The sequence below is a fragment of the Gastrolobium bilobum genome, unplaced genomic scaffold, assembly GCF_033153095.1.
Source record: "Gastrolobium bilobum isolate Gb01-03AN ecotype WA unplaced genomic scaffold, APGP_CSIRO_Gbil_v1 utg41031, whole genome shotgun sequence".
Lineage (NCBI taxonomy): Eukaryota > Viridiplantae > Streptophyta > Magnoliopsida > Fabales > Fabaceae > Gastrolobium > Gastrolobium bilobum.
The window spans coordinates 64009-77514 of NW_026895403.1; the positions used below are offsets into that span (position 1 = coordinate 64009).

General features: G+C 31.9%; 1 protein-coding gene across 1 annotated transcript; it reads right to left on the reverse strand.

Annotated features, from left to right (window-relative positions):
* Positions 1 to 4643: 4643 nt before the first annotated feature.
* On the reverse strand, positions 4644 to 12854 carry LOC133309636 (putative ABC transporter B family member 8). Its single transcript, XM_061510433.1, has 9 exons — positions 12603 to 12854; positions 12415 to 12469; positions 11819 to 11997; positions 11211 to 11668; positions 8723 to 9263; positions 7792 to 7971; positions 6283 to 7563; positions 5686 to 6101; positions 4644 to 5001 (listed from the first exon to the last, which is right to left on the reverse strand). Exons 1-9 carry the CDS (start codon positions 12852 to 12854, stop codon positions 4644 to 4646), a joined length of 3720 nt encoding a protein of 1239 aa, XP_061366417.1.
* Between the last annotated feature and the right edge of the window lie 652 nt (positions 12855 to 13506).

Sequence of the window (13506 nt, forward strand, 5' to 3'; positions counted from 1 at the left end):
TATTCCTGTAAAACTTACTTTCCCACCATATTTTCAGGAATCATGATTTCTGGATAATTTTTGTTTTCTCGTGTATCGTACGCCTCCTAATTGATCAAATATATATATATATATATATATATATATATATATATATATATATGGCAAAATGATTTCTGCAGCTGCTGTACCTACAACAAGCAAGGATCCGCGTCCGGATTCTAGGATACGACACCGGATTCTGAGTTTTTTTTTTTTTTTTTAAAAGTCGTGGGGCCCACTTTTCTGTGTCAGCTGTAGATAACACTATCTACGGCTGCTGCAGAAATGTTAAGCCCTATATATATATATATATGGGGAGGGATCATTTGACTCCAGAGTAAGATTTAAAAGTCTTACTCTTCATCCCAGCCCTTGATTTCCGTTCATCCAACGGTTATCATTTAGTAATTTAATGCATTAATTAATTATTAATTTCAAATAAATGATAACCGTTGGATGAACGGAAATCAATGGCTGGGATGAGGAGTAAGACTTTTAAATCTTACTCTGGAGTCAAATGATCCCTCCCCTATATATATATATATATATATATATATATATATATATATATATATATATATATATATATATATATATAGGCAGGATCCTTTGACACTGGTGTCAAAGGAAAAGTTTGACACCTCATCTGAGAGTCGTTAGATTAAAAAAAATCAATGGTGTCACATGCTTACAAATCAGAATCGTTGATTTTTTTTAATCTAACGACTCTCAGATGAGGTGTCAAACTTTTCCTTTGACACCGGTGTCAAAGGATCCTGTCTCATATATATATATATATATGGGAAAAATATTTCTCAAACTGCTTAAGATAAGTTTATCTCCAGCCACCCAAAAATTACGTCGTTTTGATTATTTATTTCCTTATATTTATTGATTCACCTTTGAATGATTATGATTATCATTTTCTCTCTTCCTTTATCTCCATTGATCCATCTTTGTACGGTTATGATTTAGTAGCCGGAGATAAAGTTATCTCCGGCAGTTTGAAAAATGATAAGCCCTGTATATATATATTTATGAGTTCATATAATTAGGCATACATATGAGTAATATTCTCTTACCTTTTTCAGCATTGGTGCTGTCAAGATTTTGAATGAAGTCAATAAGATGATAGAATTTCTGGATGAACGCAACTTGGAAGGGTGATTCTCACACTTGACCTAATTGATTAAACTTTTGGTTCCTTCTGGCCAAATAAAATTGCAAGATTGAAAATTCATCTAGGCATGTTTCCTATGTGCATGCTAACAAAGCCACATGAATTGTGCAGGATGATAGCTACTTATGAAAAAGTGAAGGTAGAGAAAGAAAATTTGAGGGTGAAAGTTGAGCCTTACCTTCAGGTACCATAGATAACAACATAAATGGCCATAACCAATAACACATTTTTTAAAGGAGACATTTTAATTAGGTGCTATGGGAAGTAAAGATTTTTCTACTACTAAATATGTGCCTCGTCATTTGCAGTATTAAAATTGCAACTTTATTTGTTAAATGGTTTAATATTTTTATTTTTGTTCAGAATTTTTTTCTCTTCCATACTCATATAAAAGTGAATGGTTCAATAAATTATTTTCCTTTTTTCCCTTCAAAATGGACCTACTTTTTTTTACGTAAGTGTGACAGAGAAAAAAACTTCATAACAAAAATAAAAATATTTTTCCCTTCATTAAAATGAGAGTAGCACATTTAGTTGATATATGGTTTAATTTCAAATTCAAATTCTCTTTTAATGTAAACCTGAATATTCTTATTTTTATTTTATTTTCAAACAACTTATTTCTTTCAATTATTTTTTTTTAATTTTAATTGAATTAAAAAATCAAACAATACATGAGATATTCAGTAATGCGGTTAAAGTGAGAGACAATGATAATTCACATAATTGACGTAGCAAATATTTAATAGGGATCTATTAATCTCATGTTGCATGAGATAGTTATCTATGCAACAAAGATGAGATTGTGGGGTCTACTACTTTTTCAAAAAAAAAAAAAATAGTGGACTCCAATATTTTGTCTCTGTTGCATGAGATAATCATTTTCCTATTTAATAATATAGAATTGACACAAGAACACTTAAGAATTTATCGTTTTAAAGACCACAAAAAATGCATATATAATTTGAAAAATATTGTTGCAGTTGCTGGGCCAAGTTGAATCATCTTCAAAAGAGTCCGAAGATCCCAAGTGAAAGAATATAGCAGTGCATGGAGTGGTTGGGGATTCCTTGTCTTCTTTAACTCTATTCAAAACCAGGATCAGTCCTTTTGTGCTAATCATATATACTATCATATATGGTTGCCAATTTTCATATATGTGTCAATAAATTTTGATATAGTCAATAAATTCAAATCTTGTTTTTGAATTTTTTTTATTTTTATTTTTTTGGTGAAAATTCAAATCTTGTTTATTAATATATCATATCATATAAATGATGCTGAAAAACTTCAACTTCTGTGATTAAATAAAAATTTCTAAAGTTTCACACAACGTTGAAATTTAATCTCATGGCCATTTTGGTTGATGTTTAAGGAGAACAAAGAAAAATATTTGAAGTTTCCTTCCCCTTCTTTTGGTTGCCAATCGCGTAGACTTGAAGTTAAATTTAAGAAACAATGAACATAACACTCTGAAATTGAAAAAATTCGGAAAAAAAACTAATACATATCGTTTTATGCATTTTTTTATTTAAATGTTTTTGTAAGCAATTTAGAATGACTTTTAAACTAAATTTTTTAAAGTCCTACACTTTAAATAATAATAAAAAAAGTCCAAGTAAAATAGTCCAAATTTCAGCCTATAATAAAAGGGTTTGTTGAGACGTGCAGTAAAGACATATATTAAGGAATAAAAAAAGGATTAGGATGATTTTACATTGGTGTAAGTTACACTATCAATCTTAATCGTTGATCGTATTTATATGTAATATTTCTATTTATTGGATATTTCAGCTGTTAGCTAGTTACAAACAAATTATTGATCAAGATTTAGAGTAAGATTTTTCTTATTTTTTACACCAAGAATATCTTGCCTCTTTTCTTTTATGTGTTTTTGCTAAAGAATCACGTTTTTGTTATGGGTTTTGTTAGTGTAGCTTTATAAATTTTATCTTAAAAAATATTAAATATTCAATTCTTTAAACGTTTTTGTTATGGGTTTTTTTTTTTTGGTGAACTTTTTGTTATGGGTTTTGTTAGTGACTCAGTGTAGCTTTATAAATTTTATCAAAATATATATTCAATTCTTTAAATAATTAAAAAAATTAATTAATATTATTTTTATGAGACAAGATATTCTTATACCGATATAAGAATAAGAAGTCATATGCCAAATCATGATCATTAACTTGTTTGCTTCTAACAGGTCAAATATCTAATAAATCAAAATCCTTAGATATAAATACAATCAAAGATAAAAAGAGAGAATATAATTTATATCGGTATAAAATGATCCTGAGAAAATATATACAATTTTAATTACTTTAACTTGAAAGTCATGTCAAATATAAATGTTTGAAACTTTTTTGTGAGAATAAAATCTTCTAATATTACCGATAAATCAGTATATTTAAACCATTTGGTATTCTCTATTATTCATTGAACCTCCTTGTTTATTTTGAAATAAAAGAAAAATAAAATATTACTTATTTATCTTACTACTTAATTTGTTTTCTAGTCCGTACTTTCACCCCCAAGTTTGCACTAATAATGTTTTTGTCCCAACTGAGCTTGGGCAATAAAAAAGCATCCTTTCAACTTTCCATACTCACACATCTCTTATTTTCTTTAACGAAATATAAAAAAGGGGGAATAATAGATTAGGTATTAGGATTATAACTATTTATAATCTTATAAAGTATGATAGAGAGACACTTATTTTAAATTTAATAATTATATGACGTTTATTTATTTATAAATATATTGAGATACACTTTTTCTATTTCATACACATAATTTAATAGGAAAATAGTTATTATATATATATATATATATATATATATATATATTTTGACAAGTTAAGTGAATTTCTTATGCACATAATTTTTTTTATAATTATTAGTTTAGACCATTTAATAGGTTTAGGGTCCGGACCCTTACATCTTATATTACACATGTGCCGGCCCATTTGTACATATATTCAGATCCCTTAAATAGAGAGATTTTGATGTGTATACGTATAATAGTTGAATAAAGGGGATTAAACCCAATTCACCTTATGTGGGCTTGCGTCGAAAAGAAATGTTAAGTATCGTAATATTTGATACTTTCTTTTTAATAATATTCTTATTATTCGGTAAATTGTTTTACTAACCCCAATAATAGAGAGTGGATCCAGGAAGACATTGTTAAAAAAGTTTGTTACTAACATTTCAATATTGGGTATTGCTAACTGGAATTTATACATTATAACAATGGGATTAATATTTCTTATGTTATAGAAAATAATTTTATCTCCCACGTACACAGAAAAGTGTGTAGGACACATATTTTCTTTTTTTTTCTCTCTTCTTTTCATATGGCCTTATATGGCTCCACATACTTTTATGTGTATATAGGAGATAATTTGATAAACATTCATCTCTATAATACTTTACATTACCTAAGTTTGGATTTGATGACTTGAAAGGTTAAAGAAGGCACCTCTCTTGTGCCTAAGGTGAGCATAGGTTCCTTGTTCCAGAACCTTGCCATCTGACACATAAGCAATTGAGTCAAGTTCTTTGATGGTGTTAAGCCTATGTGCCACAACAATGGTAGTTCTTCCTACCATAATCCTATCAAGTGCTTCTTGCACCACTTGTTCTGATTGCACATCCAGAGCACTTGTTGCTTCATCTAGCAGTAATATTGTTGGGTTTCTAATTATGGCCCTTGCAATTGCTATTCTCTGCTTTTGTCCTCCTGACAACTGTACTCCCCTTTCTCCACATTCAGTTTCATATCCATCTTTCAGTGATCTGCATTACCATAAAGAAAAATGCACTTTTTAAAAAACACACTAAAATTTCTAATACAACATTTAAATCGGGCAGTGAGGATCGAACTAATGATCACTCAATCATCCCAATATCATGTAAAGAACTAATTCAACTCAAAAGCTTAAGCTGTTAGGTGAGGCTTTCATAACATAATTATAATGTCAATCTTGCTTAATATCACTCATATTTGGTAATGTTAAACTAAGGATGGGAATTAACTTGTATGTGTTCTTTTGTTTTATAAGAGGTTGAACTTGTGATCTTTACTTCCTGATACCATATAAAGAACCAATTTAACCCAAAAATTTAAGCTGTTAGGTAAGGTTTCCATAACATAATTATAATGTCAGTCTTGCTTATATAACTCATATTTGGTGATGTTAAACTAAGGATGGGAATTAACTTGTATGTGTTCTTTTGTTTTATAAGAGGTTGAGCTTGTGATCTCTACTCTACTTGTATTATAAGTAACAGCAATTATGTTTTAACACATCTAGCATGAAATTATGAATAAATTGACATTAAAAATACAGTGATTACTAAAAGTTTCTTATTATGCATGAGAATAATGCCTACTTGCATAGTAAATTTGAGTTTGATTCATATTTTACAAATGAATGTGACTAGTGAGCATCAAACTATATATGTAAAGAGAAAACTTACGATATGAATTCATGAGCATTTGCAGCTCTTGCAGCCTCAACCACTTCATTCTCTGTTGCATCTTGCTTCCCAAACAAAATGTTGTCACGTAAGCTACCAGAATATATAACAGGTTCTTGGCTAACAAGTGCTGTGTGTTGCCTGTACCAGTGAATGTCTAATTCCCTTATGTCCATGTTATCCACTTTCACTGAACCTCTCTCAACATCATAGAATCTTTGAATTAAGGCAATCACTGTTGATTTTCCACATCCACTTTTACCAACCAGCCCAACACTTTTTCCTGGCTTCACCTCCAAGCAAAACTTGTGCAACACTGGGGTCCCAGCCCTGCTTGGATAGGCAAAATCAACATTCTTCAACTCTATCTTTCCACTCATCTTTTCCAACTTAGTGCCATTGTTGCTATCTCCAGCCTAATAAAACCAACAACACATTCACTAATTGGTAACAATAACATCATATGTTTAACATTGTAGGGCATTAGTAGATACTAGATAGCAATAGTCTTAACTTGAAAAAAGATGTTACATGGAATTTGAACCTTACTAAATTCTGATGGTGTGTGCTGTATAACACTGAGAGCTACATACATACCTTGGGAATTAGTGATTGTCTGTCAAGAATTTGAAATACAGATGCCACTGCTGTTGAGCTTTTAGCAAGGTCAGAAGTCATGCTTCCAGCATCAGCTATGACCTTACCAGTGCTTACCAATACAAAAAATGTTTTGAACACATCCCCTGCTGATATTTCTCCCTTTTCAACCAATGTACCCCCATACCAGAAATCCAAAGCCCATGACATGAATGTTAGGCACTGAGCAGAACCCATTCCAATGCCAGCTAGCCAAGATTTCTTCCTTGCTTCCTTCCTTGGTTCCTCTTGAGCCTCATCAAATAGTTTTAGAACTTTTGTGATGCTTCCAAATGAAGTTACAATTCTATGATTATAAACTGCTTCCACTGCAATTTGTGTACTTTGATTCTGAGCCTTAACAAACTTGGTTGAAAGTGTAGAGAGCAACACTTTTCGTGTATAAAAGCAAAGGATTGTAAGTGGCTGCACTGCTATCATAACAAGAGCAAGCTTCCAAGCCACAGCAAGTCCTATGATCATTGCAATGGTGACAGAAGAAGTGGTTTGAACTAGTAAAGAGAGACGGTCTGCAACGAGGGACTTAACCATGGAAGCCTCATTGCTCAACCTTGAGCATAATGCTCCACTGGAGTTTTGTTCCTCATCAAACCAAGCAGTTTCAAAGGTTAAGATCTTCTCCAGCATGTGCAACCTTATCCTTTTTGTTAACTTGGCTCCCATACAAGCAAAATTGTAGTGTTGCAATAGATTGAGGGTAATAGAAGCAAGGGATAGGGAAGAGAAAATTAAAGAATAAGTCCTTATTCTATGTTTCATTTCCTGGTGGCTTTCAGCAAAAAATGCTGAAATCATACCCCCAATGGTTAAAGCATATAGGGGTTGAACTGAGCCAAAGGCTATAGCTGAGAGTGTTCCAATCAGACCTTGCTTCCATTCAGGAGCATTCAGAGAAAGAAGCCTTGGAAAAGAAGGTGGAGGGTGAGACATAGGAGAAGGGTTAGTATCATCAGGCAATGGTGAATTTGGAAAGATGGCAGGGCTTGACATGGCAGTGCTTGGTCTACCTGCACTGCTTCTAGCTGCAGAAAGAACACCTAGTTCTGGATTTTGATCTTTGTCATCAATGCTCAATTGTGTCTGTAATTTTGCCAGTTTTGCATAGTGGCCATTTGGACCTGTGATGAGTTCCTTGTGTGTACCAGTTTCAATGATGCAACCACCACTGACAACTGCTATGAGGTCTGCATTTCGAATAGTTGATAGCTTGTGTGCAACAACCTGATCAAGTTCATCATGTGTTATAAAAGGGATGTGCAGGTAAACTTGGTTCATTCACTCATTCAGTGTGATAACTGCTAATACTATGATATCAACATTGAAAACATGTCTTATGCCTCTTAATAAAATTGATGTGTTAACTAAGTAGTTTAATGTATAGGACTGCATAATTTTGATAATTTGTTTTGAGTGTCCTTCACTAAGGAACAAATGGAATATTGAACCTACCAATGTAGTCCTCCCCATGGAGGCCTGATCAAGGGCATTCTGAACCAGTAATTCTGATTCAGAGTCAAGAGCACTAGTTGCTTCATCAAGTAGGAGAATTACAGGATTTTTAATGATGGCTCTTGCAATGGCTATTCGCTGCTTTTGTCCTCCTGAAAGAAGTGCTCCCCTTTCTCCAATCTAGTTTACAATCAATAAGGTTAGTAGCTGCAAATTTTCTGAATTATATTAAATATAGAATCAAAATTTTCTTGTGTAGCTTAAGGTTCTAAGATTGTGCTAAAACTATAATTTAATTAGAAAAGTTGGGATTGTAAGGAGTGAGCTACTGATCACTATTGCACAATTAGAGAGACTTTGATATATCAAAGTTTAAGCTATTAAGTAAAGTTACAACTCTGGCAAGGGGAGAATGTTAGTGTTATATAGACCATTTTTAAACTTGTACTTATTAACTTAAACTTCTAGGAGGATTGATTTTTGACCGAAATAAAAATAAAAAAGAAAAACCATTTGGGTTTCTACATTAGAATTCAATTTTATCCCTAGATCACGACAGTGAAACCTCTCGTGTTATTTAATATGATCATGTTACGTAAGAGGATCCTAACCATTTATGGCCAAATCAATAGTGATGAGAGATGAGAGATGAGAGAGAAAAAATATTCGAATAAAGAGAGAAAAACTCATCATTGATGATTTGTCCATGAATGATTAGGATCCTCTCACATAATCACATAATATGACCATATTAACTAACATATGAAATAACAAAGTCCCCTAAACATATTAGTCTTGGGAGAAAATGAGATACGGTTCCTAAAGTTCTTGAAATTTGAGTATGTGGAATTAATTAAACTAACTTATTGCAAAGACTCTTATCATTTTAAATTTTACAATTAAACAATTGAGGGTTGAGACTATGACATACCTTGGTTTCATAACCATCAGGAAGCTGCCTTATGAAGTTATGAGCATTGGCTGCCATTGCTGCAGCAACAATTTCATCCATAGTAGCATCAGGCTTCCCAAACATAATATTCTCCTTTATGGATGTACCAAACATTGCATGTTCTTGACTTACAAGCCCCATTTTTCCTCTTATCCATTTCAACTGTAGACTTTTTATGTCTACACCATCAAACCTCACAACACCTTCATCTACATCATAAAATCTTTGAACTAATGCTATTGCAGTGGACTTGCCACTTCCACTTGCACCAACAAGAGCAACAGTTTTCCCTGCTTCCACTTTGAGATTGAAATCACTAAGTACAACCATATCTGGACGAGAAGGGTATGTGAATTTCACATGCTCAAAATCTAGCTGTCCACTAATGTGCTCTAACACAAGTCCTTTTGTGTCTTCACCATCAATTGTTGGTATTCTGTCAATCATGTTAAATATTCGTGAAGCAGCAACACATGCTTCCGTGAAGTACTTCAAATCAGGAAGTACCACTCCAAGGGATCTACATTTACATTTCATTCATTAGCATTGGAAAAAAAAAAGTGTCTCTGTGTGTGTGTATGAAGAAGTGTGAATGGTTTCTTGGTGTAGTGGAAAATTGTAAAAGTAAAACCAATAAATTGAAACTTACCTACTTTTAAGAGCTAAGGGTACGCTAATTTCCAATATATCAAAGCATATAATTTGTTAATGTTTTTTATACAATGGAACTTTGTGTCACATAGATAAACTACTCTTAGATCGAAAGAAATCCGTAAACTCTTTACGACCAAATTTTATTTATTTATATGTTCTAGAGACCTGTTGACAAAAAAAAATAAAAACAGAACTTTAAAACAGGAGAAAGATTATACTTACAACATATTTTTGTTTATAACCTCTTATAATCATATCTTAACCATTGATTCCTGTCAATCAACAGTTATTATTTATTGCGAATTAATAATTAATTAATGATTTTAATTTGCGAAAACAATAACCGTTGATTGACGAAAATCAACAGTTAAAGATATGGTTGTAAGAGGTTGTAAACGAAAATAGGTTTTAATTATAACCTTCCTCTTAAAACAGATCACAAACCTATTTATCCAGTGAAAGATTATCAAGAATGATAAAATTCAAATTGAAGATCCTTGTTCAAAATGTAGGAATGTTAATGTATATAATCAAGCCGTAGGACTTCACTAGAAAATAAAATTGTAGTTTGAAAAAAAAAAGTTAAGAATTGATTTATAGTTTTCCTTATAGCACCCGCAAGAAGAATGAAATTTTAAGGAGTGTACTCTCTGAATTCATTGATTGTAAGAGTTAAAAAGCTTATGGCCTTGTACAGAATTTTTTTTTCTTAATCCTACGAAAATCTTTCTTCTCACTAACAAATGCTACAAACTCTTCATTCAATAAATACTTCCTTCAGATATGGATCTCTTGTCTGATTTGTTTTCAATGTTTGTTACAAAGTTGTTGAGGGCTTAAGGCTTTATAGATTAGCTATCCATATGTAACACTTCTACCTATTCTTGTCATTTGAAGTTATTGATGAAATATGTAAAAGATCATTCAAGCAATATAGAGATTAATCATTAATTATTTTATTTATCTATTCAAGTGTAAGAGTTTTTTTTCACTTTCGTCAACATGATCAACATAAGTTCAAGTAGAAATAATTAGTCCTAGTTGAAGATCAACTTTAAGTACCATCATTGAATCGATTTTAAAGCACTCAATTATAAAGTGAAAGGATAACTAAAACTAGAGTAAACTAAAGTAACCTTTCCTCTCTACTACTCTTGCTTTTCATCTAATAAGAGGTCACTTTTTGAATGCCATACATGTCAACTCGATTTCTTTTCAACGCCTTTTCTACTGAAGACTACCAATAGTACTATGCCCACAAATTTCATCATGAGCAAGTAAAAAAAATATTTGGCACATTAGTGAAAGATAAAGATCAACACTTTTCGGAAGCGACTTGATTCCATTCTTATCATACACATTACCTATGGAATTAAACTAATTATTTGTAATCCTCTTTTCCCTAAAGAAAATGATGTCAATGGTTGGCATGAAGTATAAAGCTATAACAAGTTAGTTACTAGATGTTAGATGTATAGATTGTACAGTTTTAACTTTGAATTAGACTACTTGAACTTTCTGGTATATATCCCAATTTTTATGTAGACATACTAATTTTCATCAACCACACTAAAATGTATTAATTAAAATTATGCTGACTCAAACATATATAAAAATCACTCCTTATTAAACTCCGAGCCAGGGTGAAGTGAAGTGAAGGTAATCCGTGATCTTTCAATCACAAAAAAACAGTTTTACCATTACTCTGTGCTCGCGCTCGAGACTCAAAACATATATAAACATTTATATATATGATTGGAAATTAAAGCTTAACAAAAAGGAAAAGAGATAATAGATACAAGAAACTACTTACAGTCCACTCATTATGAAGGAAATGCCAGCTGCATAGATCCTTCCACCACTTGCACCTTTGTACATAACCAAATGGCTTCCATACCAAGCAAGAAAAGCCCATATTGCAAAAGAAAGACCAGTGCTTCCTACAGCAAGACCCTTGGCTATGCCTTGTTTGATTCCAAGCCTTGAAGTTCTATCTAGTATCTCTGAATATCTGCACAAGATTCTCCTCTCCGCAGTGAATGAATAAACTGTTTTAATAGAGCTTAGTGCTTGTTCTACAATGGCGTTTGCTTTTCCATATTCTTTGACAGATAACTTTGATAAATGGATAAGGTATTTGCCATAAATCATGCCAGGGATTATGAGTAAAAGCAGTGTTGGGAATGCTACTAAAGCCAACCTCCAAGAGAAGTAGGTGGCAAATGCAACCCCAGAGATGAATGATGATAAGTGCATGAAAAATAGAGGCACCTGAGAAACCAAGATGAAAGGGGGAAATTAAGGATGAGAAGAAAATATATAAAAGAATATGTTGAACTGGTATACTTAAGGCAAAGATATAAATATAACAAGGAGTGCATAAAATTACAAAGATGAAAAAGAAAAGAAAAGAAAATGAACCTTTTCACTTAGAACTTCTTGTATGAGAGAAGTGTCCTTTGATATGCTATTAATGATTTCAGAAGTAGTTGCTACTTGAGAATCAAAAAACCCCACTTCTTGTCTTAGGACAGCTTCCAAATACTTGTAACGAATTCTCAACACCTGTCTCTCACTTGTTTTGCTCCAACAATAGCCTTCTGCAAAAATATCATCAATTATTCATATTCACTCTCTAGATCTTGCAATATATAATATTCTTAAAAGTTTTAAATCTTATCTATAATTATGTGGTTTGGTTTTATTTTTCAGGATCAAATCTATGAGAAAATTTAGCCAGTGTTTTTTCTTAAATTGCATCAAGATTCAAGATATTAATTAGATGTAGATGACTGAGCTTGTTGGTTAGTGTAATTTCCTAGTTATTTTTTGTAAAATTCTCTACCTTTTAGGGTTACATATACTACATACATATCAATGACCAAACATGTATATAAAAACAAAGGGTGCCTCCTACTATACTGTTATAAGATGCTAGCTTAATGCTTATTAAAACTTTTCACACCTTTGTCCTTAAAAAGTAAAGCAAATAAAAAGAAGGTTTGAATTTGGAATACCCATGAAGGCCATCCCCATAACTGCCAATCCCAAGTAGACAAAATATAAGCTGCACTGTAAATAATAAAACCAAAAAAAAAAAAAAAAGAGAAATATAAGTTGATTAGACCTATGTGTTAATAAGAGGAAGACATTGTGGAAAAATTAAGTGAACCAAGAATGAGAAAGTCAACGTTAGCTTAATTACCTTTTCAACTTCAGCCATGGAAGTTCCATTATTATTTTGTTGGTTATTACCATAACCTAAGCTGTTCATGATACGGCTAGCAAATAGAAGCAAAATATTTGTGGACATTCCATCTCCTATTGCTCCCAAAGCACCCATTAACATGAGCAAAATATCAAACCAATCAGCATATCTCAAAATGATGGCTATTGAAGCACTCTCTTTTTTTCTCATCTCTCCCTTTTGTGATTGATCCTTTTTTTGGGAACCCATTTTGATCCTTTCAGCTTTAGTCTTAATTAGGTTGCCAATGCAGAAGGAAAGAAGAGAGAGGTGAATTATATATGAAGGAATTATAAAGTACTTGATTTCCAAAGGCTTGTTATATATAAGTGTGAAGTGTGAAGTGTGAACAGTATGCATCTTTTGTCAAGACTCAAAAAGATTGAGTGGCATATTCCATGACAAGCACACAATGAGAAAATCACAAGCTTTATGTGGGATTATGGGGTTGTTAAAGATGTTTTTTTGTTTGGTTTTTCATTTGTTTCTTTTGTCAAGTTTTGAAAAAAAAAAAAGATGATTAAGATAGAGGTCCAATTTGCCATGAAAGCATTCGCTAGCTCCTTTCTTTGTATTAGTTTAATTAGTACTCTGATTTGGGTCACTTTGGCTATATTGTTGCTTTATTGAAAGCTTTTTGTATTTTATATAAAGTCACTTCAAGTGGTAATGTATGTCCCTGCCCGTGAAATATTTAATAGAGTATCCGGGCACATGGATTGAAATGTGGGTGAATTTTTTGTAATTTGCGTAATTTTGGGTAATTCTCAACTTATATTAGGACATATATATGTATATAAGTGTTAAATTCATAATTAATTATCAATTCTATTTGTATTTAACATTTTTAATTTAGTAGTCA

Excerpts from the sequence above, each read along its gene's own strand:
- LOC133309636 (XM_061510433.1), bottom strand. The coding sequence starts at position 12,854 with ATGGGTTCCCAAAAAAAGGATCAATCACAAAAGGGAGAGATGAGAAAA. Across the intron at positions 12,470-12,602 it reads CCATGGCTGAAGTTGAAAAG|TGCAGCTTATATTTTGTCTA; the intron begins GTAATTAAGCTA and ends TATTATTTACAG. Across the intron at positions 9,264-11,210 it reads TCCTTCATAATGAGTGGACT|ATCCCTTGGAGTGGTACTTC; the intron begins GTAAGTAGTTTC and ends ATGTAAATGTAG.